The sequence below is a fragment of the Calonectris borealis genome, chromosome 20, assembly GCF_964195595.1.
Source record: "Calonectris borealis chromosome 20, bCalBor7.hap1.2, whole genome shotgun sequence".
Classification (NCBI taxonomy): Eukaryota; Metazoa; Chordata; class Aves; order Procellariiformes; family Procellariidae; genus Calonectris; species Calonectris borealis.
In genome coordinates this window covers 9,401,145-9,428,615 of record NC_134331.1, presented here as the reverse complement: position 1 = coordinate 9,428,615, position 27,471 = coordinate 9,401,145, and the positions used below count along the sequence as shown (strand labels likewise).

At 48.9% G+C, this 27,471-nt stretch overlaps 3 protein-coding genes across 3 annotated transcripts in view; all 3 read right to left on the bottom strand.

Annotated features, from left to right (window-relative positions):
- DNAH9 (dynein axonemal heavy chain 9) overlaps window positions 1-1,559 on the bottom strand; it is a 182,891-nt gene extending 181,332 nt beyond the window's left edge. The window contains exons 1-2 of the mRNA XM_075169769.1: window positions 1,484-1,559; window positions 969-1,393 (exon numbers count right to left, since the gene is read on the bottom strand). Coding sequence (XP_075025870.1) covers window positions 969-1,387 — 419 coding nt within the window. The 5' untranslated portion in view covers window positions 1,388-1,393; window positions 1,484-1,559. The remainder of the gene's footprint in view (window positions 1-968; window positions 1,394-1,483) is intronic.
- Window positions 1,394-7,771, bottom strand: LOC142091199 (dynein axonemal heavy chain 9-like). Its single transcript, XM_075170133.1, has 4 exons — window positions 6,846-7,771; window positions 5,370-5,611; window positions 2,773-2,908; window positions 1,394-1,680 (listed from the first exon to the last, which is right to left on the bottom strand). Exons 1-4 carry the CDS (start codon window positions 7,054-7,056, stop codon window positions 1,394-1,396), a joined length of 876 nt encoding a protein of 291 aa, XP_075026234.1. The 5' UTR covers window positions 7,057-7,771.
- Window positions 7,772-9,612: 1,841 nt separating this feature from the next.
- On the bottom strand, window positions 9,613-26,617 carry LOC142091198 (dynein axonemal heavy chain 9-like). The gene is made up of 11 exons (XM_075170132.1): window positions 26,367-26,617; window positions 24,518-24,676; window positions 23,613-23,743; window positions 20,864-21,075; window positions 20,425-20,658; window positions 17,381-17,548; window positions 15,000-15,116; window positions 13,932-14,082; window positions 12,797-12,911; window positions 11,019-11,087; window positions 9,613-9,760 (listed from the first exon to the last, which is right to left on the bottom strand). The coding sequence occupies exons 1-11, from the start codon at window positions 26,492-26,494 to the stop codon at window positions 9,613-9,615; spliced, it is 1,632 nt and encodes a 543-aa protein (XP_075026233.1). The 5' UTR covers window positions 26,495-26,617.
- Window positions 26,618-27,471: the final 854 nt, after the last annotated feature.

The window sequence follows — 27,471 nt, the reverse complement described above, 5'->3', positions numbered from 1 at the left end:
CTGGTCCTTTCCAGCACAGCCATTCTCCTCTTCTCAAAACACTTACTTTTTAAGTCCCCACTTAAATTCTGTGAATGCTGCTGGGCCAAAATGTATCATTAAATACTTCACCTAATAAAGGCTAAACTGCTGAGTCAGATACTCTTAACAAGAACTCCTAAATGCCCTTTCTAAGCTACACAAAAACTTCTTTGCACAGAAATTATCCAACAGAATTATGGTGCTGAAAAGAACACAAGAGATCATATAATCCACCACACGCAGCAGCCTTCACTACTACATGTCTATAAATACTTCCTTGTAAGCATCCATGTTATCCTTCAGTTGCGACTACTCAAATAAATCACCTGACGCATGGTCCTGCAGAGGCCTGGCAACTGAGCAGCTATTCAGAGCAGGGAACACATGTTAATTCAAACTTACATCCAAAACTCCTCCTTTCTGTAACCTTGAAACTACCTCCCCATGACTGCTCATGCCAGGCAACCTGAATCACCTTTTTTTTTTTGTTTATTTTTTAAACCACAGACTGCACTCAAAAGAGCAATGCTTTTAGAATATCTCATGGCATTAATGCAGCTTTACTGATGGCTCATTTCAAATTCAACAAAGTAAGCATAGAGCCCTAGCAGAGATTAGTTTAGCTGGATCAGGATGAACGGACAAGCAGACATGCTATCTAACACCACACAGCAGGTCCCAGGAGCATTGGCTCGTGCGATTTCAATGGTACCAGGTCCATGTAACGGTTTCCACTTTACACACTCAGTTGTACCAGTTCCCAGCAGAGACCAGGGGTTGGAAGATATAGGAGATATGATGGAGTTGGCATGCAGTATGGGCCCCCTTCTCTTGCTCCTGTGTTAGCCCATTGGTTATCAGCGTGAAACGATAAAGCCCATCCAAGACAAGAGAAACCCCCTTTGGTCAGCACAGGTCCCGGGAGAGGAGACAGGAACAGCTTTTACCTGTGCATGACGTGGTCCATGAGATGCTGCTTGAACACCAAGCTCCACCTCTTAATCACGTTCAGCAAGGATGCCTTGAAAGGCCGAGCATCAACTTTCATCCAGCTCTGGAAGATGCTGATGGGTTCAATGCGATTCACCTCCTCATAAATCTTCTCGTAGGAATCAATCTGCTCTCTGAACTGCTGCAGTGTGGGAGGCGTCTCGGGGACCCTGTCCTCTGCATGGGCCTCAATTTCTGCAGTGGTGAGGATGTGCCCGTAGAGGAGGAACTGGCGGCAGAACTCCTTTCTGTCGTCCCCATAGAGGTAGGAGTAGTGGTCGAAGGCACTGCGGTAATCGCAGCAGGCTGCCATCACGGTTTGCACACGTCCCATCAGGTCATGGCGCATGTCGGCCAGATCAGCCATGTCCTCCATGTCAGCCTAGGAGAGGAGAGGAGATCGCAGTGATGCAGGAGCAGCGTGGTACCTCCTCACTGCCACACAGCATGAGGGAGCTCCCCAGACACGGACCTGGTAGTGAGGGAAGCCACTGTGTTCGGCCAGCCTGGGCACCAGCGATGAGATCCGATAGATGTCATTGAGAAGACTTTCCACCATGTCATAGAAGCCATCATTTGTGCCAGGGTCCATGGAGGGACGAAATATCAAATCTGGGATCACCAAATCCAGCTGCACCTCAAACAGGGGGGCAAGCCCTGTCTTGGGATCTGGGAGGGAAGAACGGACATGCCAGGATCTTTTTCAAGGGGAGAAAAGTGATCTTGAGCCACCACTATCATCCCACCACAAGATGCACACATGCCCCACAGGGACACCACGCAGGTGTGATTGCAGACACCCACTCACTGGGTCCAGTGACATTATGTCTGCAAACAACATGGAAGAGATGCTGGCAAACTAGCTGATGTTCTGGTACCCACAGGAGATACTGGAGAACAGATGAGACACAAATGACTTAAGGACCAGAAAAAATGCTGTGGAGGAAAGCCTTAAAGAGACCAGGCTCTTTAGCTAATCAAAAGGGAGTCTGAGAGCTGAACAACTGCAGCACATAAGTACTTGCAGAGGAGAAAAATAACAGGAACCAAGAGGATCTATAATTTAGTGGAGAAAGGCATGAAAAAAAAACAGCAACTGGAAACTGAACCCAAATGTAAATGTGAGTTTACGTGCATGTTTTTAACAAGATGGTGAAGAATTGGATTAGATTCTCCAACTCAGTGTGCCTCCACATCCAGGAGGGAAGCGTTCCTGGAGACATGGTTTAGCCGGACACAAGCTGCTCTCAGCAGAGTGAATGAACCTGCATGGTGGCCTTAGGCAATATGTCTGATTTAGTGACTCCTGAACCCAGCTCATCTCTTCACTGGTCTAATGCTCAGGGACTAAGGTTTTTCTTTCATGCCTTTCATCAGCAGAACTGGCTCTTGAGACTCTCCACAAATGAAAGTTGGTGTCACCCTAATGCTTTGTTCATGGGAGGGAAGGAGATGGCTGGTGCCCAAGCACAGATTTGGGATTACACCTCAATTTTGTCTGTCCCTTAATCCCTGCAAATCGTGCATAGTCCTCTCCATCTCTTTCCCCTGAGCAGTGCTTTGCTCCAGTGACTGGGGGATGGAGTCACCTGCCCTGTCTGGAGGCTCCCCCAGCACTTGGTGTAGACAGTGCAAGACGCACAGCAGAAAGTCAGGAAGAAGAGAGCAAATCTTAAGCATGAGGGAGAGCACAAAACAGAAACCTCCCTTTGGTGAGACTGAAGCAGCCATCGCAACCAGGGGAGAAGAACCAGGAGTCACCTGTGTTTTCCAGGAGGTACTTGAGAGAGCACTCAATGGCAGTGAAGAATCCGTCCAGGACTATCTCATCCACGTAATCCACATAGGCCTTCCAGACGTCAGATGTTGGGTCTGCAAGTAAGAGGCTCTGGTTTTCCTGGAAGAAAAAGAAGATGCCTTCAAATACAGTGGGGCTGAGTCTGTCCTGCAAGAGAGGTGCTGGGACAGCTAAGGACTGATGGCAGTGAGCACATGGGTACCAGCCTCGTGCAGGGATGGGAAATCAGACAGACGGATGTTGCCGCTGGTGGCATGGCCACGATTTGCTCCTTCTGTCAAGGGCTGCTTTGTCATCTGAAACAACTCAAAATAACTGCAAGGTAAAAATGGAGTGCTTAGCAGGTCTGCAACATGTTCTCCTCCCTCTTCTCCGAGGCCACAGGGCTCAAGGCTGCTTTGCACACCTGGGGCAGGGAGCACTCAGGGGTCTCAAAGGCTCATCCCAATGCATGAAGACCCAGCCCTGGTGGCCCGTATAATATTACCTTGAGTGGATGAGACCTTCAAGGACTGCTTACACCCCTGCCCCACAAATGGTCATCTCAAGACCAGAGAACTTTTAAATTCAAGAAAGAGATTTTAAATAAACCCTAATTTAAATAAACCCTAAGGTTTGCTAATAACCTCCCTCCTCAGCTTATTATGTTCCCTTTCTCCAGGGAAGCTCCCAGTCAGGAAACTCAGAGTTTTCTGGGTCACAGCAGGGACCCATCCTTCTTGGGTTTTCTTTTCCCATCCCCACAAGGCCAGGCTGTGTACCCATTCCCTGCACCTTCCAGCAGCCTCCCATGCTCCACTGTGATCCTGTCCCCTGCGTTGACATGCCCTCTGAATGCTCCTTCTTCTAAGCCTGCCAGGGGGTCTCAAAAGAGGCACAGTCTCAAAAAAAATAAGGTCCAGCTTGCAGTGAGCAGAAGTCACCACACACTGCCTATTGCCAGGGGGTAGACGTTGACAGCATTTCACGTATCGGGGCATAGGAGAAGGTGCCATTCCCAGCGCTGACATGGCAGCTTGGCACACATGAGGTAAAGCGGTGTTGCCAGTTGGGTTTGAGCCAACCCAAGGTTGCTGCTCCCCAGCAGCTTGACACCCAGTTAAGAATTTAAGCTGGGTGCTTAAATTCTCAACAAAGAAAGCCAGAGCTCTGGCCCCTTTCAGACTCACCCTGGCCGTGTTGAGCTGACACAAGAGAAAGGGGAACTTCATAGGAATGAACTCTGTGGGAACACCCTTCTGAACGCACCACCCTCTCTTCACCATTCCCTGTCCTTGTATTTGATAATGTCCCCTTGTTACTGGCGTTTTACTGAGCCTTTACTCCAGAGGCCTCATCCTGGTGAAAAAAGGGCAATGGGAGCCAGTGTCTGGCCTTTGCCTGTTGGTGCACGTACCCAAACCCTCACTGTGCTTCTCTCAGCAGCCTCAAGACTCACCTGCCCCCAGGAAGACTTGAACAAACGGGGGAAGCCCAGCAGACCAGCTCTTGGCCTCTCTGCTGCTGCTCCTCCAGGACTGGCCAGCACAGCCAGGACAGAGGCAGGGGGACACCCCATTTTGGGCCGTGGCGCCTTTCCCTTCATGCTGCTTTGCACTTGGTCCTGCCCCTGTAAGCAGCATTGGCGTTGCCACCACACCAGTGGTGCCAGCCCTCCTGCCATGACCACAACCCCATATGCTCCTTGGCCAATCTAGGAAGTGCCCTGGTCTTTTGGGTGGTAGCTGAAGGTGGCTGAGCCTGTTACAGCTGTGGCAGCGGAACAATGTGGCACGGTAAAATCCTCACCATGGGTTCAGTGAGCAGAGAGAGGGTTAGAGGGGCCCAGGGCTGACTGCAAACAGCAAGGCAAGGTGAGCAGCAAGAGCTCAGTGTCCTGGAGAGGGTTAGCTGGTTCTCTCCAGAGTCCGAGTCCAGATGGTGACCCTCAGGGAGAGCTGGATCTAAAATCTCTCTCCCTCCAGGCCAAGGTGCTGTGCCCAACATGCACAGCACCTCACTCCGAGCAGGTGAGGAGCAGAGCTTTGGGCTTTCTCTTGGCCTGCAAAGCGGACTGTTAGTTCTGGCAAAGTAGCTGGAAAACACGGAGGTTTTGGACAGCAGCTTTTCTCCTGTCACTCGGCTTCTCCCCAGAGTGTCAGCGTCACCTCCCGCTCCCGCAGCAGGACGACAATTCTGAAACAGAAAGGTCAGCTACAGCCAGCCGCCTCTCTGTTTTCAGGTAAATATTTTGGAGGGGGATTTTTCCTTTAAGCAGGACCCCAGAGCCTGATGCACGACTCCCCTCTAGTGGCTCCACAACAGCCAGAACTGCTGGAGCCAGACTCCTTCACTGGGCTGTGGCTGCTCCCGTTCCTGCCCCGAACTAGGTCCTCAGCAGTGCCCAGCCAGCAGCCTCACACTACACAGCCACACCAGCTCACTCATCAAACCTATTACTAATTAACACTGGGTAAGATTTTCAAATTAATTGAAACATCTCTGGACATTTTCAACAGAGCAGAGAAACACACAGAGCCTACGAAGAGCCAACAAATCGTTGGAGAAGGTCCCCCCTCACCTTCACCAGTGAATGAATCCTCTGCCCTGACTCTCTGACAAGGCTGTAACGCTTTTCCAGACGGTCCTGACAGTCCTCTAGGCTTAGCAGTGATTCCCTTTTACCATCTTTCCTCTCGAATATGGGCGACACCCACGATCGCACAGTGGCCTGGATCTCCTCAACATTGTTTTTAGCTTTCTGTATCCGCTGCTCGAGGTCATGGACACCATCCATCACCATGGAGATGTGATCCCAGATACCTGGTAAAAAATGAGATGATTGACCACATGTTTTCAAAGCTGCTGGGCCAAGCTCTTGTGCACCCTTAAGACCAGTCTCTAACTTTTTCCCCTTGGTCTCATGAATTTCTCACCCATCATTAACACAAGAGACATCTTGACCAACAGAGCCACTTCTAGCTCCCTCCTACCCCAACAAGCCATGGTACGGACAGCCGCAGCCTCTGCTTTCTGCCAGGAGTACCAGCACCATGGGGATATCTGACGTTCCTGCTTCCCTCTACCCAGATTTCATCTTCCACATTCTGCTACTGGAGAGAGCAGCATGAAGGGGATGAGTACCACAGGCTGAGTGTCCCTGCCACCATCACTAGAGCAGGGACCTCGCAACTCATATGGGCTGTGCCAGCCCCAGGTACCAATGAGGGCTGCATTTAGATGTAGGGAACTTAGGGTTCATCTGCAGGAAAATCTCTTCATCTTTATTGTGCAATGGAGAAAGAGTTTTTCAGTGTGAGGACTTCTGCTCTGCATGTTCCCAAAGCAGGACACTTGTTCCTGTTCATACCACAAGCCTGATGACAGAAATATATATTCCACCTGTGGGCAATCTGCTTTCACCAAGAGGAAACAAATTGTCTTCCTCCAGTCTGCTTTGCAATTAAAACTGATCAAGCAAGAACACTGGTTAAATCATCCCAAAGCCACGGTGCATAAAACCCACCTCTAGCTGCAGTATTTCATCCTTCTGGAAAAGATAACGAGGTTGGGACAAGTCCACCCCAGTGCCAGACGGCTGGGCCAGAGGTTCCCGCTCCCCGCACAAGTGGGTGAGAAAGCAGTGCCTCGGGAACACAGGAACACAGCCACACAATGGGTCACTTGGGCTGGCACAGGGGGGCCAGCACAGGCAGTGAGCAGATGCTTCAACCCCAGCCTTGCCAGCTCTTGCAAACACAAATCTTGCTATCTCCTTGGCGGCACTGATTACAGGGCAGCCTCTCCTCCCCAAAAGCTCAGGCTGAACCTGAAGGGAGCAGGATCCTGTCCACAATCCCAGCAGATCAAGGAAACGTGGAAAGGAGCAGGCAAGCTGCGGGCTGCCCTTCATCTCCCCAGTGTTGGGTCTACTGGAGAGTCACCTGCCCTGCTGGGAACTGCAATTGGGAACTAGGTGACCGAGGTTGGACCTATGGGGGAATCTGATGAGACCCAAGTGTATGTGCTCTTTCCCCCTAACACAGAACTAGCTCACCCTCCATCTTCCAGTTCAGTTTTTCTTCTGCCTCTTTCAGCTTCAAGTCAATATCCCGCAGCTGCCCCTGTATTAGAGGGTATTCGACCTCCAGGACTGTCTTCAGGACTTTGTTGTATCTGTTCGCCATCAGCTCCAAGTTGGCCACCAACTGCCGGTATGATTCCTTGGAGGAATAGATTTCTGCTGCTGTCGGCGGGATGGCTCCCATCTGACTGCCAGACAGGTAGCTCACTTCCCTGAGCACTGAAACCAGCTGGAGAAACAAGGCAGAGAGTTGAACATGGGGCAATCCTCCCCATTTACCTGGCAGACACTCTCCAATCAGTTCTGAGCATCTTAGGCCTTTTCTGCTGTTTTATTCACAAAGCAGCAGGCTCTGAAAAGGGCCTGGACATCTCCTAGTCCATACCATCTGTCTCCCATTGATCTTTGCCTCTGGTTTTCCAAAGACAGACAGCCCTGTTAACTACCCAGCCAGCAAACTCTATGCAGCCTCTAAAAGCCATGATGATCTCTGGTCCTCTCAGCTATCCTCATCAATAGAGCCGTTCAGCAATACCGTGCCTGCAAGTGGAGCTTAGCAGTTACCTAAGTGAAAGACAAGATGGCTCCAGTTCTGTTGGTTTGCTGGACTGACTGGCATTAAAAAAAAAAAAAAAAAACAAAAAAAAAAAACCACCTAAACCATGGCCCCAAATCCAGTGACTCAAATCTTCCTGTGGCCACATTCCACCAATGGCTTCTGCTGGAGATTTCTCCCAGCCTGACTAAAAGCACTCAGTGCCAGTGCATGTTTGAGTTGCGATGGGACCAGATTGAGGGGGATTATTAAATTATAAACCCGAGTGTAAATGAGTCCCTGCAACAAAGGAAGCAGCAAGGTCTTCCAGTGCAATATATCACTTCTAAGACTAAAAATCTTTGCTCAGTTTAGTGGCTAGTGAGAGGTAAAAAGCTTCTGGAACTGCACATGTTGACAGGGTGACAGAAATTTGGTACGTTGTATGGGCAACGGCAGGGGTGAAGACCCCTCCTGGCTGCGGTTGAGCTTGGGGTGCAGCTCCCTAAAAATCACCTTTCCCTTAGTTGGCAGATCGCATCATCCCTTCCTGTGAAAATGTGGGGAAGAAATCTCTCTCTGATCCCATCCCATTCATGCCCTCTGGTCCCAGTTCCCTGCCCCTATTTTTGAAAACTAGAAAGCTGCATGTATGAACAGAAGCAGGTGAAGCCACAAGCGCAGGGACTGCATGGCCAGGAGCCTTTGTCACTGCCCTGGGTGACAGGCAGGGGTTACTGAAACCTCTCCACCACTGCCTGACATTAGCCAAAACCCAGCATCCAGCAGAACTGGCCAAGGCACCTGGGAAGCACTGTCCCTTGAAGGGACAGCAAAGGGGAGGAGCATGCAATGCAAGTCAGGAAGATAAGTCATAACACACTCAGACTATCTACAATACTAAAGTGAAAATGAACACGATGACAAGAAGAGAAAAGAAAGAAGGGGTGAAGAAGGGTGCAGGGGGCACTCTGGAAACGTGGATGAAGGAGGATGGGATGGGAGGAAAGGGAAAACCAGGGGACTGAGGGAGCAAGACAGCACGCAAGATAGAACCAAGTTCCCTTCCTTCTTTGCACTACAATGTCTGGGACATCCCCACCATGGGTTCAAGGATGTCTTCCCTTCTTTCCCTCTCCTCCATGGAAGGTGAGCTCTGGAAGACTCCTCCATGCTGAAGAGTTGCAAATACATCCCCCCTCTAGGCAAAATGAGGTGCTCCCATCTATTCTGGAGGGCGTGAAGGGGCTGCTAAGCAGGCATTTGAGGACATCAGGCAGTCCTCAGTATGGAAAGCTGAGGAGTGCAGAAGCATTCAAAGACTGGTATCAGAGCTGAGAACAGGCATGCTCAGCACATCACAGGCTCCAGAGGGGTGGAAAATATCCCCTGGGGACGTTTGGCTCACACCTTAGCAAGCAGCTTCCAAGGAGATGGACAAATCCGTTGACTGAGGGCCAAGCTTGCATGAGCTCTGAAGCCTGAACACTTTCCTTTAACAGCAGCATGCCCCAGGGAACAGGAGAAGCTTTTGATGCCAACGTTTCCCAGGCCCCTGAGATTCAGTGCCTCCCCAGCAAATGGCATTTTTACAGCTGACAGACCCTGGCTCCCACCAGGCCCTGGAAGCTTTCAATCCATCTATGCACACTGCTGGCTTGGACGCCTGCTTCTGCTTTGGGCGAGGTGGATGGTCAATCCTCCCCGTGCTGGAGACAGGTTTTAGGGGAACTCTAGAGGACAGAGGAAAGATCTTAAATCTATGATAAGCCTCATGCAGCACAGTAAAGGAAATCCAACAGCCACAACATTGGAGTAATAAAACAAACCTTTCCTTTGGGTTTTTTATACCCTTTCAGGAAGCTCAGATTTCAGGGACACATAATACAAACCCACCTCTGTAGATGATGCCCCAACACTCCGCACACCAATATCAACTCTGGTCTGGAGATGCGGACACCAGTTAACTATCTGGCTACTCAGGGACTTCCTGCCATTGGCTTTAACTAGAATTTGCTCTGCTTAAACTGTAATCCTGATATTTTACCAGGAGATAGAGCCCACAAAGAGGATAGTGAATTCATGTTACCCATCACAGAAGGGGTTCCACGGACCTCAGCAGAACAGATCTAGTACCAAGACCACCATACGTCCCGTGCACGGTGGGGCACAGCTTGGAGACATGCCCACAGGCAGGCAGGAAAGCTAACTGGCAGCAGTTTTTACCTGAGGATCAAAATTGACTGTGATCAGTTTGGTTTCTGGATCTTGCCGGATGAGTGGTTGCGTAAGATTGTACTGTGATTTTTCAGAGACTGTCTGGGACCAGTCTACGTAGAGCTTTTCCTGATACCTGCCAGAAAAAAAAAAACATCCACCATGTACCTACCAAGCCAGCAGACCAAGGCATATAACCAAATGAAAGCCAAGTCCACTTCTGAGGACTGAAAAACATGAAGGAATATAAAAAACCCAGCCATGCCATCTCCATAAATAACAAGGCTTCAAAGACAAACACCCAAAACCCAGTGACAGCACCAAGTCAGGAGGGCAAAGATCTCTCAAGTACCATTTTTAGCAGAGGATTCAGATTTGGAGACAGACTTTCACAAGCATTTTAAATGCTTTCACAAGCATTACCTAAAGTAATAGATTAGCAGCTACTGGGTATTTCCAAAGTGTCTAAGCAGGACGGGTGCCTAAGCCTATACAAATTCCAGGGATGGATGCAGTTGCCCTCACTTCTCTCAGAATCACTGCAGAGAGACCATCAACCTGACGGAAATTCAGCTCTTCGAGAGCTCAGTGACACCACTGGGGATGGAAACACAGAGGGATGAAGGGGTTGCGGTATCTCGCATGTCATGCACAGTCCCAACCACCCAAGAAACAAAGTCTCTTCTGAATCGTGTTGTCACCTGAGCGCTTTGGGAAATGTCACCCAGAAAACACCATCTCTGTTGAAGTCATCTGGGATCCTTTGTTGGTCTGCTCCCTTCTGAAAGGCTGTACCATAATTATCCAGCCTTTGTTCTGGTAATCGGGAACAGGGCTCCCTCCAACTGCCCTGCAGTACCCAGCAGCCAAATGTCTCAGCTCCCTTCATTGCTGACGGAGAGCAGGCCCTGCAGAGCCATCTCCTTCCTGGGGAGGTGGCTCTTCCCAAGGGGAAGTCCAGAATGAACAGTTCAGATTTAACATCAAATGTTAAGATACTAAGTCAGGGGGAATGAATTCCACTCGGAGTTGTGGAATACACACATTACAGCCACTGTAAATACACTCTGTGAATGGGCACAAGTGGATAGAGACTTCTGGTCAGCCCAGGTTTTCCACCACAACAGCTTCTACATCCAGGAGAAGCTTATTGCAATGTTCCTGCTAGGCTTCATGGCTCCTGTTCCTCCCATGCGAACTTCCCATTTCAAGACGTCACAGAAAGACTGTGGTATATAGCAACAGGATTCCTCCTCCTCTTTCATCAAAAAAACTCCCTCTGGCTTAGAAAGGGACATTCCCAGGTCCTGGGCTGGCAAACGTGCTGGAAGGTGGCTTAGAGGAGAAGAAACTTTTTTTTATACAGTTACAGCCTTGCCTGAGCCACTACTTACCTGTCAAGCAGGTGGATCATGTCTTCATACTTCTCTATCACCCTTCTTCCTTCAGCAGAGTCCAAGCAGCTGGTAGCACAACAGACAAACTCAGCATTACGTTTAGCTCTGTGAGGCTGTAGTCTTATTTACCCCTTCCCAAGATCACCCACCAGGTTGCAGGCAGCCTCTAACTTGGGGACCTTGGATTTCACCCCTGCCACATCACCAAAAATCATTTAACCGCACAAAGGCTATCCGAGCCCTGGTGCGCTCTTTCTCGGGTGTTTGCACGGCAACCTGCAATATGGGAACCACATACCGGGGGGTAGAAGGGCTCAGTGCTGCTGGAGGAAGTTTCACACTCCGTATCTGCACAGAGCATGGCAACCTCCAACCTCCAGGTACAACTGCCTCTGAACCCAGGGAGGCAGCCAGCCAGGGTAATTCTTATAAGGCCATCTTTTCCCCACTGTTTCATCTACAATACTCAAGTTTTCCTGAAAATGGTTGCTGATTTTGGAGGAAATTTTGACAAAACCTGAATTAACCTAAACAAAAACTAACAAAGGAAGTGCCTGAGCAGTCACCACTGGGCAAGCACTGGTCAAACCTTCTGGAAGTAAACAAGTTCCCTAAGCAAACCCCAGCTAAACTATCTTCGTTTTTCCTTTTTAATCCTTTTTCCCTTTCAAGTTGCACGTAGGAAACAGCATCACGTCACCCCTGCTGCAGGGCATGTTATTAACTGCTCTAAACAGAGGAAAGAAAATCAATGCAATCTGGGTCCTTCTTCATGGTTTACAAAATTTGCCATTCCTTGGGCTCTGTGTTGGGGACGGTCCAAGAGCCTGTTTCATTGCACTGATGTCTTTACTGTTGCAGAATAACTGTGCACTTAAAGACACTTACTTAATGGCAATACACAGTGAGAGAAGGCTACAAATATTGCACAGTGATAGAAATGGCTTATTTTGGTCAAGTACATAAAAACAAGTGGATCCGTTTACTCAGAATTCTGTTCAGCACAAGTAAAGCTATTCCTGCGAGCTACAAGGGGCACCCTTGCAGTACCTCCAGGCACTCCTTGGAGCACCTTCAGTTGTCCTAAGGCCAACACTGCTTTGCTTACATGGCTTTTAAATGCTGTCTCATATGATGCCATAAGATGTGGCAGCTGTGAGTGTGGGGTCACATTTCTCCAGGACCTCGACAATAACAAGATTCAGGTCATAAGTATTCCAGCACTAGCTTCTTTCCTTGATCTTGGGAGATTGCTCCTTTGTTTAATGCTTAGTAAGTTGTCTTCTGCCAGTGCCCAGCCAAGTCCTCATCTGTTCACCAACCTGGAAACTCAGCTCCATCAATCCATCTTAGATGAGTCCAGTCCAGCACCTCTCTGCCCTTCACAGCCTGGATGATGACAGAACCAGGGCTTGCAGCCGAGGCCTGGGCTGCTCCCAAGGAGGTCCTGGAGCACATGTTGAGTGGGATCTCAGTGGGAAAGGTTCCAATACCGCTTTCAATTGCAACCTAGGACTATGTCTGAAAGCTGAATAGTCCATGTACTATCCCACTGTGCCTCTTAACCACTTCAAAACAAATCCAATTAATGAGTTTCTTGAAAAATGGTCACAGGGAAGCTGAAAAGCACCAGTGCAATCACTTCACACCTCTTTGACTAAGAATTATTTCAGCTATAATCATTGGATAATGTTCAACACAGAAAGAAAATCAGATTGATTAGAGAAAAAATACCAAGATGGTCATAAAGCAACTTAGCTGGAACAGACACGCACAGATGTGTGATGTGCCTGAAGTGACCAAATGGCACCTGGATTCGTGCTCGCAGCTCCCGAGCCCAGCCCAGCGCTCCAGCTACTGGTGGCATGTTCTTGTGCACAGTGGGGGATCCTGGGGAGAGCACATTGAAACAGCATTTGACTGAACACTGCACTTGTAATCCCAAAGATGCACCAACAGAAATTCATCTGCACAAACTGCTCTGACTTCCCAGCTTCCTTCCTTAAATCTAAGCATCTGCTACACTGATGTAGGTCTGTGACCAGGACAAGTCTCCTAATGCCTCTGGACCTTGAATAAGGACCTGAGATCACAGGAGAAGCCCGGCATATGTTAGAAACAGAGCTGATACAGAGGCATCCTTTGCCTGGGATGCATTCCCTGCTCCCCACAAACACTGATGTAGGGATTTCTGACCAGGAGCTAGTTCTGACCATCTTATCTAACACGCACAGAACAACACCCCCAAATTCAAAGCAAATGATGGACTCATCCTCCATGAATCTCTCCATTCCCTTTGTTAACCTGCACTGGCTCCAGCAGCGCTGCCTCTTCTGGACTTGACTGGTTCCAGTACTTTCTGAGGCAAGTAAATGGGTTGTTGTTCAAAAAGACACACTCTAATTCTCATGATCTGGTAGGAATCTACCCATTCCCTCCTGTGCAACCATTCATGGGAAATAAAAAACCTGGAAAACCCTTGGTTACAAAGTCCCACTTGCATACTTTGCCTTTAAAACATTACAAGGGAAACACAATAAATTCATATTGGGGAGCACATGAGCGGGTTTGCAAGTCCCATGTGGTGTTCGAGGCAGCACACAAGTGTGGAGAGAAACCTCTTGTCACAGCCTTGCTGGGGGGAAAGCTCAGCATGTGTCTTCATTCCCAGCCACATATCATGTATACACATTTAAAAAAGAATATTTTCCCCCCAACAGATTATTTGCTTTAATACTAAGAACAGAACTTTCCCAGGCATTTCCATTTCCACTAGGAGCTATAGAGGCTGAAAACATTTACAACTTAGGAAGTTTTGTTTTCCTTAGAAAAAGCAAATCATTTTTCCCCCCCAAATTAATCTAAATCCAATTTCTGTAAAATCAATTTTACTCAGCACATGCCACTTACCGAGCTCCAGCTCTGCCTGGATGTGCCTGGAGTAGATCAGCCTAGCGTGGTCCAAGGCACTGTTGAACATGCTGATGAGGACAGAGTATTTGTCAGCAGCACCTGCAGCAATTATTGGTCGCTCCAAAAGGCTCCCGAACATGTCCAGCAACTGTGGAAGTGAAGAAGCAGGGAAAGAAAGGGGAAAAAATTCACAACTCCTACTTCTGCAGAGAAAGCCACTAGGATTTTCCTTACTAGCCTAGATGTCTGCACCGATGGGCATTTTGGAAAAGGGAAATTTCTTTTCTTTACCCTGCTTTTCCAGGTATTCCCTCCCTTTGTTACAGAGATGCTCAGACTTTCTCTGTGGGTGAACCATATTCTAACTGTCATTCTTCAAATGCTTCAAAATTTGCTATTTTTTCAAAAACCTTAGAAAGATAAATACTACATTTTCTACAGTCTTTTCTACAAGCATTTATATTGAAGTTTTTCAGAAAAAAACATTTACTTTTTCTGCAAGATAGATTAATTAGTAAACAAAACAGCCTTGTTTCTAGAAAACCTCAGTTTCCAAAATTGAAATACATCCATGTATTAACAATATTAACAAATCAATATTAACCATAATCACCTGGTTTTTAACAGTGGTTCTCACAAGGGAATCCTAGAAAAAGCATAATTTCCTCCAACTCATAGACAGAGACACAAGTAAATCTCTTGGCATCTGAAAGCCTGATTTGAATAATTTCTTTGACTACTCTTGCTAAAACTAAACAAAGGTCTATTCTGTTTGTGTCTTAATGGGAAGAGCAGAAATACTCCCAAAGCTTTCAGCAAACACACTGCTGCCAGCTCCATGGCTTCACAGTTTGTGAGGGACCCACAAGCCTGAGCATCACGAACCAAGACCAGCCCAAAAGCTACAAGTCTCATTGTCCCACTGTCCATTCTCATTGGCAAACACCAGCCCCGTGTGCCTGTACTTACAGCACTGCCTGGCCTCCTCTGTGTGATTCTCACCGTGGCAAACCATAGGCATCCTGATTTCCCTTCTACAAAAGAGAAGGGACGCGACAGACAAACCTTGAAGGCGTGCTCCAAGTCTGAGGCATCGTCAAAAGCAAGAATGAAAACAGTGCCCAGCCGCCGGTCGATGTCTTCTACTTTCTGCTGGAAACCAAAGGCGTCTTGCTCAAACTCCTGCGGGAAGGCAAAACAGTGAGCCGGGAGGCTGCAAGGTGGCACCTGGAAGGTACCTGCAACCTCCTGATCCAGAGATCTCTCTTCCTCTTATTCATCATGAATTAAACAATTCCTCTGGCCAAACTTCAGCCATCACAACACGGCAAAGCCCCACAGAGTCTAAGGACGTTTCCATACTGTCCCACAGCTGAGATCATGGCCCTCTCTCTGCGATGGACCTTTTGGGCCTGAGGGCTTTCCACAGTCCAACAAGCACTAACTTCAGCCTAGAGGAAAGATGGACTATTTCTGCACCCTTTCCACTCCCACTTGGCCTGAAGACTACACCACCATCCAGAAAATCCACAGATGCACCTTCTCAGTTCCAAATCCAGTCTACTTTCAAGCCAAAACAAGCCTGTGGTGTTGATGACAAGTTGGCTCTAAGTGGGGCAACAATAAAAGCAGTTTCAAAACACCGGCACAGCTTGCCCAGAGACGTTGTGGAGTCTACACCCTTGGAGATATTTAACCCTGGAGATATTTAACCTAACTGGTCACAGTCCTGCTCTAGCTGAGCCTGCTCTGAGCAGTGGAGGTGGACTAGGTGATCTCCAGAGGTCCTTTCCAACCTCAACAATTCTTTGTTTCTGTAATTTCCACCATCTTCTGGCACTGCTTTTCTTGCTCCAATTGTAATAAATGCTTTGAAGTTCAAGAGTAAAATCTAGGTTTGTTTTCCTACAGGTAAAAGAGTCCAAATCAAAGATTGAACTTGACAAACTGGGAGACTTCAGTCCTTCTGTCCTAGCTGGGACAAAGCTACTAAAAATGAGACCATGTGACTCTTATCTGAAAGGACAAAGAACAAGGAAACAGCTTTTACTATTGTCACTGCTGAGCTCCAGCAGGACCAGACACCATGTGTTAGCTAAAAAAGAGGCTCTAGACAGCAACAAATGGTGCAAAACTCGAGCACTGAAAGAACGAGCATGACTCAGAGTCACGCAAAAGGCCACGGGGTCACCAAAATCAAGCTCCTGCAGAGCCAGCACCACCACTCTTTCTGTACCCTCCCTCCTGAAGGACGGGTGACATGGGGCAAGCAGCTCTCCAGCAAGATCCTCCAAGGCAGCACTGGGGACATACCACCCACTGCAGAGATGTACCGGCAACTACAGGAAACAAAGCCCAAGCCAGCCATCACCACACCAGACAGGTCCCAACACCCGAAGGAAGGGCACACCAGCCCCGTGTCACACCGCCAGCCCAGCCACCCTTCATCCCAGCACAGCCCTTTCTGAAGAGAGCAAGGCAGGAGCTTGCTGGAGGGAGGACTTTGCCCCGGAATTACCTTCCATTTGGATGTCTCCCATGAATGGCTGCCCCACGAGCAGTGTGAGACTGGAGCTCCTCACCACGGAGCTTCCCTATAGCCACTCCAGTGTAGCACTCCCTCTTCTGGATGTGTAAACAGGCCTAACCATGACCTGCTCACCAAATACAGCAAACTGACCCCAGGGCAAACGGGACAAGCAGCAGAAGAAATCAAAGATCCTCTGAGATCTTTGGACACACAACCATTGGACACAGATCCCTTCAGAAACACCATTCCCACCCTTCCTTCATAGCTCACCCAGGCTACGCTGCTCCAGTGTCAAAGCCAAGAGCAGGAGTTTCTGAATAGACAGTAAGGAGGCCCATGGCACTTCTGCTTTGCCCTGCTTGTATGACACATGCTGGTGTGAGCATCTGTGATCTGGATGGCCATTGAGCCATGACCCAGAGGGCAGAGAATATTCCTTTAATTAAAGCACTATTGAGAATAAAACATGGAGTCCTTGAATTCTGAGAGTACCAGATGCCAAGCGTTCATCTAGACAACAGCAAACACATCCCTGAGCTGGCCCTCGTCAGGCAATCTAGGCACCAGGAGCAGGAAAGCAAAGAGACATGGATGTTTGTACTGCTCATACACCCCAGCAAGCATCACATACAGGGAAAGCTTGTGTAAAAGGCATGGAAACCCAGGTTTCCCAGCTGCACTGGTCTAAGGTCCTGAACTAGGAAGGTATGCTAGATATAGACCTGCAAGAACTCCCAAATCTCTGCAGGAAAGGTCAGCAGCTCCCTGTTCCCTACAGTGACAGATCAGATCAGGAGGAAGGTGCTGGGAAGGAGTCAGCAGGACTGCATGTGAGCCAGGGCTCCATTGCAGAGGAAACTGCTGCTTTGGAAACATGCACATGTTGCTGGCATTCCCGTAAGCTGGTCCCACCTACCATGTTGGTCAGCTCAAGACAGTCATAGGTTCTCTCTGCAAACACTTTGTATGCCTCCTGGAATTCCTCGTACATGTCCAGGACCTGCTGGCCCAGAGCCTTCCCTTTAATCCCGCTGAACTCGATCTTTTCCAGCTTCATCAGGTCCAAGGCCGTTGCCAGGAGATCCTTCAAAGTCAATGGAGGCACACAGAGGTTAAGAAGTTGACAAAAGAAGATGACAACAGTTGTCGCAACACAGAGCTGCGCTCACTGCCGTGCCAAAGGACCTCCCCAAGCACACCGCTGGTGCTCAAGCTGAGTGCCACAAATGGGAAGGGGGAGCCAGATCCTGCCTGTCCTGGGCATCAACGGTTGCTCATAACATGTCCCTCCCTAGTGGGACCTGCTGCTGCCACTGGAAATACTACACCAACTGTAAAATTTCTTTTAAGGGCATATAGAGGACAGAACCAAAGCAACATGAGACCCTGATATGTCATGAGGCATAGCTAAGAATCCCAATTTTAAGGTTTTAACCAAGAGGAGACCTCTAATGTTTACAGGTACCTGAACTATCCAAAAGCTCCTGCTCAGTAAAACCTCTGTGTGTCCAAGCAGGTGTTACTGAGCCTGCCCAGCTGGTCCTCTCTGTGCTGAGATGGGGACATGGGTTCTTCCCTTCCCGTCCTCTGTGGCCTGGCAGGACCTGACCCCATGGTGCACCTCTCAGGAAAATGCCCCACTCACCAGGCTATGGCAGCAGTGCTGGGCAGCCCTGCCACTACCCCACCCCATCCATCTCTTTTGGTAGGGCTAAGCAAGGGCTGGTTGAACATCCATCGTCTCAGAGGACCAGGAGAAACATGCTGATCTCAAGAACAGGAACGGCCTGGTGGCCATCCTGCTTGCACTGAGCTCAGGGGACAACCCCAAACACAGAGCTAAGTGGGTATGGAGCTTCACACCCCAACAGGCAGCATTCAGCCAGTATCAGTGCCTCTTGGACAAGGGCTGTTGAATGAGTCACAGCCCAGGACACAGTCTGTGGCCCAGAGCTTCCCATGCTATGCAGAGGCATCACCAGGCTTCGGTGCCACCCTGTGATGCTCCAGGCAGGGGTGGGGAGATGCCACACACTTACAGCTCCTGAGACTGTTAGGCTTATCAGGAACAGCTTCCAGCCAAGGGGACAGCTGCTCACAGGTCCCTGTTTTAAGAACCCTCCTGCATGTCTGAGAGAACAGGGTGCAAGCAGAGAGCCGACCCAGCCAGGCGGCAGGTTTTACAGCAGCCATGCAATGCAAAACAGTGAGATGAACCAGGGGAAAGAGACCCTTCTCTCTCCATGTGTTGATGGGCTACTCATGCACCAGCGTAATTGCAGCTTTTATGAAACTTCGAAAACAAATGCACTCATGCTATTTAGTAAGAGCATATTCACTTTAACAAATACTTTGTAAGGCAGAAATAACATGGAAATAATAGCTGCCCCTTGCTTTGTCTTACAAGGTTGCTTGAAATGAAGCGGGGGACGGAAATAGAGACAGAGAGGCAGAAGCTTTCCTCATTAACAGGCTGGTGTGCACTATACTTTCAATTATTATTAATTTACAGCTCACTCCACAAGCCCTCCCTCTGACTGCATATACTGCAGCCTTTTACTGTCCCTGGAGGTGTGGGACAGCCATGGAAGGAGGACATGGGCACTGACCAAAAAGCACAGTGCTTTGCCACCACGTGCAGCTCAAAACCTCCCTATTGTTTTTTTTTCCTGTAGCCCATACACACAGTATCCAAGTAATGAGCAATCAGTGACCCGAGCCTTTGCAGAGTGACAGTGCATAATTAGTCACTCATATTGTTTTCACGATGACCTGCAGTTACCCCTGTGCCTACTTATATTCCTCTCTACACTGGCCAGCATAATTTGGTTTACTGCACACCAAACCCTATTGGAAAACGTCATTATGAATAGTTTTAAAATAGACATCAGTCACGATGGTTTTCAACATAGTTAATTAAAGAACACATAAAAATATACAGTGCGTTTAAACCAGTAAAACCTTCTGTCCCACTGCAGAGAACAAGAGAGGGAGAAAAACAACCCAGACCTTCCTTTGAAGAGGCAAACGTCGGCAGCTTGTACGCTGTACATCCGATCCTACACACTGGGAACGTGGCAACAATAAACAAAGAGATTCACTTTGGAAGTGTGAGGATAGCAGATGTGTGCTGTTAATTGCCTGAGAGAGAACAGGTATATACAGTGTCTGTATAATGGATATATACAGTGTCTGTGTAACAGGTATCTAGTGTCTCTATGCCTGTGGTCTCCAGACACAGCCACCTGACAAGGAGAGCACGGAGAGCGCTCATATGCACGGGCTTGCCCCCACACATTCAGACCTGCTCTCTGCAGAATAACATCCCCTCCAGCTCGAGGAGCCCTCGGCCACGCTGGGAGCTGAGGGGTGACACGAGATGTCCCTGCCTCAGGTGACCACCTCACAGTGACAAGCCTCGGCAAACAGGGACACCCCTGAGACACAGCGCCCCAGTTGGACAGATCATTAGGATGTGAAGGGATGACCTGGCAAGGAATGGTCCTCCCCAGGCCCATGTGGCACAGCCAAGCGGCACCCAGCCTCAAGGGGAGCATGTGCCCTCTCTAAGTCAGGCATGACGCTGCTGGAGGGTGTCTCTGAAGGCAACTGGAAGACTGGGAGATTGCATTGCTTTATTTACAGCCATGCAAACCACAGTCCCCAGTAATCTCCATTCCCTTGCCCCAACAGGAGGAAGGACTCCAACAGGACTCTTGGGAACAAAAGACACACCTACCAGCCTGACCAGGACACAACTGCATAGCTTACACATGCACTGAGCAGGACACAGTAAAACATGGTCCTAGCCTTGCTGTAACAGGAGACCTAACAGCAAAGACAGTGGCCCCATCCCCTGGCATCAGGTGAAGGTACAGGAAGGGAAGATGCCAGCAAGGGATTTCATGGCTACAGAGCTCTCCTGAAGGCTTGCGATGTTTTTCAAGACCAGAGTCTCACCTCCACCATCTCCAGTCTCTTCAGGAAGCTGTCCAGCCTTGCAAACACCATCGTGGCATGGAAGTCCCACTCCCTGACTTCTTGGCCTGGTTCATAATATGTGTGCAGTTTTTCCCTTCTCTCCTCAAACGCCCCTTTGAATGCGTTCAGGATGCCAAGCACCATTTGCACCTTGCCCAGGCTCTCTTCCATCTCCCCTTTCAGAAGGTCTTCTGGAGACAGGTACACCAGGGCCTGGAAGAGCAAAATCACACCTGAGAGGTCACTTCTGTCGTTACAGAAAAGAGTGACTTCTTGCACTGAACATGTTTGAACCTGCCCCTCAAGTTAAATGTCACCTAAAGGATCACTTTGCCAGGAAAGGACAGGGGAAAGGAGGAGAGAGGGCACTTTCATTAAAAAACTTTCCTTGGCAAATACAGGCATCACAGTCACGCACCTGCTGAATGAGAAGGTTGCAGATTTCCTGGAGAAGCACTACAATCCGTCCGGGCACGTTGTAGTGCTTGGAGGTGACCCAGATCAAACATACCACATGGAGCAAGGGGACCAGGAAAGGCTTCACCGCGCTGAACTCAACCTTCTCTATGTCCTCCAAGTGGCGCTTGAGGGGTGTCAGGTGCAGGTAAATGTCCTGAGCTTCGGTCAAAGCTGTGTTAAGAGATGGGAGAAGTGGTAAGATCCACCAAGCTGTGGTGTCCTGGGTTATGAGCTGGATGCTGACCTCACCTCACTGGATGGAAAGCTGCCTGGGAAAATAAACAGTCCTGACACGCACAAAGCACACTCTACCTGTGTGCTGAAGATTGCTCACCCATGAACATTGCTCGCCTACGGCAGTAACCAGAACAGGAAATAAACTGACACGATGGCAAGGGACAGGGAGCTGGGACAGGAATTTGTGCAGAGGTTGAATCCACAACTGCTAAATGAGTTGTGGGGAACGTGTCCGGCAGCACTGAAAATACAGGGCTACAGGCTACAGGCCTTGCTATATAGCATCAGAGGCTATATAGCATCACAGGTCGAGAGGAAATAGGGCATTTAGGACAAGAGGAAATGGCCTCAAGTTGCGCCAAGAGAGGTTTAGATTGGACATTAGGAAAAATTCCTTTACTGAAGGAGTGGTCAGGCCTTGGAACAGGCTGCCCAGGGAAGTGGTGGAGTCACCATCCCTGGAAGTATTTAAAAGACGTGTAGATAAGGCTCTTAGGGACATGGCGTAGTGGGCATGGTGGTGTTGGGTTGACGGTTGGACTCGATGATCTTAGAGGTCTTTTCCAACCTGTATGATTCTATGATTCTATGATTCTAGGTCTTGGCCTGAGCTCATTTTAGCTCAAGTTTGGCTGTAGCAGCCCCTTGCCCCGTGGGCAGATGACCACAGTCCCACTTGTCCTGGCTGTAACAGCAAACCTGTCAACAGCAAGGTAACTAATGCCTGACTGGTTGAAAGCTTTAGCTTAGCTTTGTAAAGCTGTGTGGTTTTACCCTGAAGAATTATCCCAGACTGCAAGCATTAATAAAACCAGGTGACCATTGTGCAATTAAACCTGTGGACCAACAAGAAGCGAAGTGATCAAGTACTTGAATGCATATAAAAATAACCCCCAAAACCCAAGTCCAAGGAAGAAGAAACCCCCACTAGCAACATTGCCTTCCCAGCAAAGAAGACAGACAACAGCCACACCCCCACATCAGCAGGGAGGCACAACACCAAGGAAAGGGGCAGAGACTTAAAAGCAGGTGCATACAAATCTGAACTGTGTTGTAATGGAAGTTAGCAATTATAGTCCAAATTATCCCATTAGGGTTAGTATTGCTGTAATCAGATTAAACCCAAATATTTGTTGTATTTTGATTAGACTCTTAAAGCATTAATTAGTCTGACAATGAACTCTTGGCTCCTTATATAAGGGGTGTTTCTCTAGCCTATATATAAATTGCACAGTGTAGAGTGTGACACAGATCCTTAACAGACTAAATGTTTCCATGTGAAGGGGTGAAGAACAGTGTTATCTGTCAGCATGTACATAGCTAGCAAAGCCTGAATGGTTTTGTCTTGCCAGAGAGCAGCTGGGTTAAAGATGGACATGGAGGGTTGGTCATGTTGGTCTACAGGGGATGGAGCAGCAGGACTACACTGTTTTTCGCTATGGAAGGGAATTTGCAGCGTTTCCTTTGGTTGGACTGAACTCCCCTAAGCAAAGCTCACCAGAAAAAGATGATGCTTGATTCAAGAGAACTGCATTTTTTAACGTAGAATTTTGCTTCACCTACAGGCAAAAGAAAATCCTTCCTTCCTTGTAAGTCTTCTTATGAATGAAAAGGAAAAAAATAAATAAATAAAAAAAGGCTTTAATTCCCTAAACTGGGAAATGCAATCCTTTCATTTTTCTGCTGAAAGCTCTCTTGTCTTACTGAATTGTACCAGATTGGCAAAATAAGGGAGAGGAGAAAGCAGATCTGCTGATGCACACCACCACCTACAGGTCACCCGCCCCACCAGGATCCTTGCAATCTCTCGCTGACAAGGTGGCCAGGACAGCTGTGGGCTGGCAAGACCTTGCAACCCTGGGAGGACATTACTGGACGGGGATGTGGACAGACATGTGGGATGAGGGACACAGGTGACAACACCTGCCTGCTTTCATCAGAATCCTTGAAATCCTCATGCCCAAAGGGCCCCATCCTAAAGTGCAAACTGCTGTTAGCAAGGGGGTTCGGGCTGCAGTGGCCAAAGCCTGGCAAATAGCAGTCTAATAAAGTCCTGGGTCATTTCAGTTGGCTATGAGATCTGTCCTGTTATCCTGAAGCCCCATTCCTCCAGATTGACACCACAGGAGCTGCTGAAAATTAGGGTGAGTCCTGCTGAATTAATGCAAATGCTTTATTACAGCAGAGTGAATTCCCAAATCCACTCACCCTGACCTTTGGGAAGGGTCTGGCTTAACAGACCAGTGATCAAGCTTGTCCCAGCCTGGAAACAAAAGCATCAGATGAAGCGTAGTTTCACTCCACAAACCAGAGAGAGGGCCAGCAACGCGATTGCAGACCCCACAGTCACAGCAAACTCCGAATGACCAGTGCCATTACACCCACATTGGGCTTGAAACCAGTAACACCAGGCTATGAACAAAGGCCAGAAGTCATCACATAGATGTGGTGAAGTTGCCCAAGCATCTCACCTGCCTCAACATCCATGAGCATAGATTTGAAGGCTGGGACGTAGCTGCTCTCAACTCTCTCCAGCACCTCCATCATGTTCCTGACCTTCCTCGTTCTCAGCTGATTGTAAATGCACTCCAGGTCATCACACCTACAACAACCAAGGCACATTACAAGCCCACGTTGGGGAGCATCAGCTGTCCTCCCGCACCATCCATTTCCCCTGGTCCTGATTCAGGATTTCCTCCAGCTACACACGGACTGAGTCCCAACAGTGAAAGTAAATGGGAGGAAGCTCCTGCAGGAGGCATGGACAAACCCTACAGGACAGACTGTCGGCGCTGGGGTTCACTATGGCAGCAGCTCTGCTACTGGCAGGACACTGCTGAAAGAAGCCATCAGGTGTTTCTGCAGGCATCAGTAAGAGCTCTCCAGCAGGCAGGGCTTTGCCCTGAGGCAGCCTGTACCAACATGGCACAAAGGTTTTCAAAGGGCAGAAGGAATTCCACTCCCTGGCTCTTGAGCATCTAAACCCCCTCAGGCATCAGCAGATGAACAGCACCCAGCCAAGCTGCACCATTTCCAGAAGGCCCTACAGAAGGTGTCCATCAGCTCTTACTCCTGTGGCTAGTTCCTAGTGAACAGTGATGGAAAGAGCGTTTCCCAAAAAATTCCCTCAGGGTGTAGCCCCTGGGCTGGGGCTAGGTTAAACCACAGCCGGCTGTCCAGTGACCTCCCAGACACTTTGCAGGTCATGATTATTTTATGCGCGGGAGCAATTTTCCTTAGCTCAAGTCTTTACATGAACCTGAGGCAGCCTGCTGTTCTCAACTTGTAGAAGTAGCTCTGTCTGCCACCAGTGCTCTCCCTCCACCCAAAACCAGTGCCAGTAACCACCGTGCCCTGGCCAGGTTGCTTGGCGTACCTGTTCTTCCAGAACTCCAGTTCCACCTTTGGGTTGGGGTTGCTGCCTTGCAGGAGAGGCTCTGAGGATTCTTTCTTCAGTGCTCCCTGGATCTGGTAGCTCCAGTCTATGATGGCCGACTCAGTGGCATGTACAAGAGATTTATCTATCAGCTCCAGGCTGCAGAAAACAGACCACATGGTTAACTTTGCTTTCCACTTGTTGATGTGCATTGTTCAGTTGTGTCTGCTTAAAATGACCCCATGGGGAGCTGGATTTTATAGATTATGTCTAGCTTCAGATTGGTCTATGCTAGTTCTACAGATTGATCTACATACACATTTCAAAACCACAAAACCATCAAAACCTGTAAGATCTTGCTGTTGTTTTAATACGGGAATTATACCCCGGAGAAAATGGATGAAGCTCTGCAGCAGTGTAGGCAACAACACATCGTTCGTAAAATGGTGGAAATGAAGAGCCAGTTGCCACCTCTCCACACAGCCAGTCACTGACGTATCAGATCCATTTGGGTTCAGGGTCTGACCTGGAGAGCCATATCTCCAGTAAGATTATCTTTCCTGGTGCTGTGCTCCCTGAATCTACTCTATCTCCCCACAGTCATTAACTCACTTAATTCAGAAAGAAACACCACAAAGTGGGCTGGCATGTTGAGGACAGGTCACCCCACTGCCTGGGAAGCAGTAACTTCTCGCGCAATCCCACCCACACCACATCCTGTCCCAGGAGTGATTAATCCCACTACACTCGCTAACACATCTCCTGAGGTCCCATAGGTGCAAGCATGCACCCCAGACATGGCGATGACACGATGTGCAAATGCATCTGCCTCTAGGGACCTTCCAGACTCGGTTATCCTGGCCTGGGCCAGGCTCATAGCACTGCAAGAGTCAAACTCCTTCCACTCCCAGTTTTGGACACCAACCTGGTTTCTTGGGAGGACCGAGGTGGAAGTTCCCCCCAGCTACAATGTGAGCACCCTGCCAGATGTATCAGCTAGCAAAGGATGGGGATTCCTCAGATGCTGAAGATTTTGCAGGATAAAGACCAGCTGCACATGGGGCCCAGCCTCCCATGCCCTAACAAGCCAGAAACTCTGGGGTGGCTTTCCTGGGGATTGTCCCTCAAGGACTGGAAGTGAACTTCAGAATCATGACAGCTACCAAGGAGGTCTGACTATGAATGAAGAGAACCAAAGTTGTCCATTTAATTCTTGAAGAGAAACACAAAGAAATGCAGTGGGTGTCTGGGAAGCCACCGTACTTCTCCAGGAGGACAGATGCAACAGGTTCCAAATCTCTCTATGGGACCATGAACAGTTCAGAAACTTCCAGGAAGTTGTAGGTGGTTTTCCCTGTACCTTTGCATGACAAATCTGGTTTTAAAGGGAGGCAGAATAGTCTTGACCAAGCAGGCAGCATGAATCACTAACAAGCAAGTCATTTCACTTCTAAACAGTGCATTTTGGGGGCATGCTTTGGCAGACAGAAGCCAGAAAATGAGGGAGTCCTGCCTTCTCGTTCAGTGGCATCAGGAAAACAGTAGAGGTTTTGCCCACAGGGTCTGGGTTTTTTCCCCAATCATCCAAGCAGTTCATTGCTTCTCTGCGCACCCACATGCCTTTGCACTTTCAGAGCTTTTCCTGCCTGTACTGTTTGCACAGTCCCCAAGGACAGAGCCCATAAACTAGAGAGCAGGTAGAGCAGAATACACCCATCTTGGCAGACTGGATGAGCAGCAGATAACAGGGAGCAAGAAGAGTCTCCATGATTGGGTGGAAAATCCCTAAAAGACACAGCACATGCATCAGCAGGAGAAAACCTCATGGAGAGCAAGGGGTGGTACTCACGATTTCTCATTTTCCAGATCAACATCCTCAATTCCCTCCGAGCCAGCTGGAAGAGGCAGCAAGGTCTTGCCCTTTACTTGGCCAACAACCATGAAAACAGTACTTTTTAGGCTGTGGACATGACGCATAATGTCTTGTGACACCACTTGTGGCCAGCCCTGATGGTTCTTCTGGTTTGTCAGGATGGGCACAATCACCTATAGCAGGAGTCACAAAAGAGCAATAGAGAAAAAAGTGCTGCAGGAGATGGACAGGCCACCAGGCTCCAAGGTCTTTGCTCAGCTGAGCCTGGAGACCCAAAGTCATTTCTGTCCCAAGCAGTTCCCTGCCTGTGCGAAACAAGAGCAGGTGACGATGAACAGGCTTCTCCACAGGCCCACTTTGTGTACTCGTACACCCTCTCCCCCAAATCCAAGCAGCTGAGAAGGGTGGAAACCAGCAGACAAAGTGAGCAGCCCCATCCTTGGGCTCTCCCAGCCTCTCCAACCTGCAACTGGAGACAGTTCCACACTGTCCCCTTGCCCTCACGACACCTCCTGTGCTTGCTCCCCATTTCACTGCCAGCAAGCAGGGGAGGCAGGCAGGGGCATGGGCTTCAGGCAGCCTTTCAAGACCAGCAGGGCTGTCCCTTGATGGCTACCCCCAGTGTGCTGAAAGGGAAGGTCTTCTGGTACCTCCTGGGATGTCACCTAGGTGTCACGCTAGATGAGGGTCACCTAGGTCCCCATCCCAACTGTACTGCAGGTCTTGAACATAACCACTTTTTAGGTTATTTCCCAAAGTTGCAGCCCACTAAATACGATTTTTGTCATTATCAGTGAAAGTCCTTAGCGTTTGTACTGATGGGACAGTGTGGGGTCTTGGGGCCGGTCTGGGCTTGCCTGGACTCGAGCTGCTTTTGGCTTGTTTGAGCTGTGATAGCAACACAGTGTCTGTCACCTACCCTGTGCTGGCTCTGCTCTGGGAACAGCCTTTGGCAACAGCCTGACAAAGCCAGGTTGTCCCTGGTGACAAACAACAGCCCTTTGTGTTACCAGGCTCAGGGGAGGCTAAAGGAATAAACATGGACACAAAATTCACAAGGAATGAGGCAGCCCAGCACCAC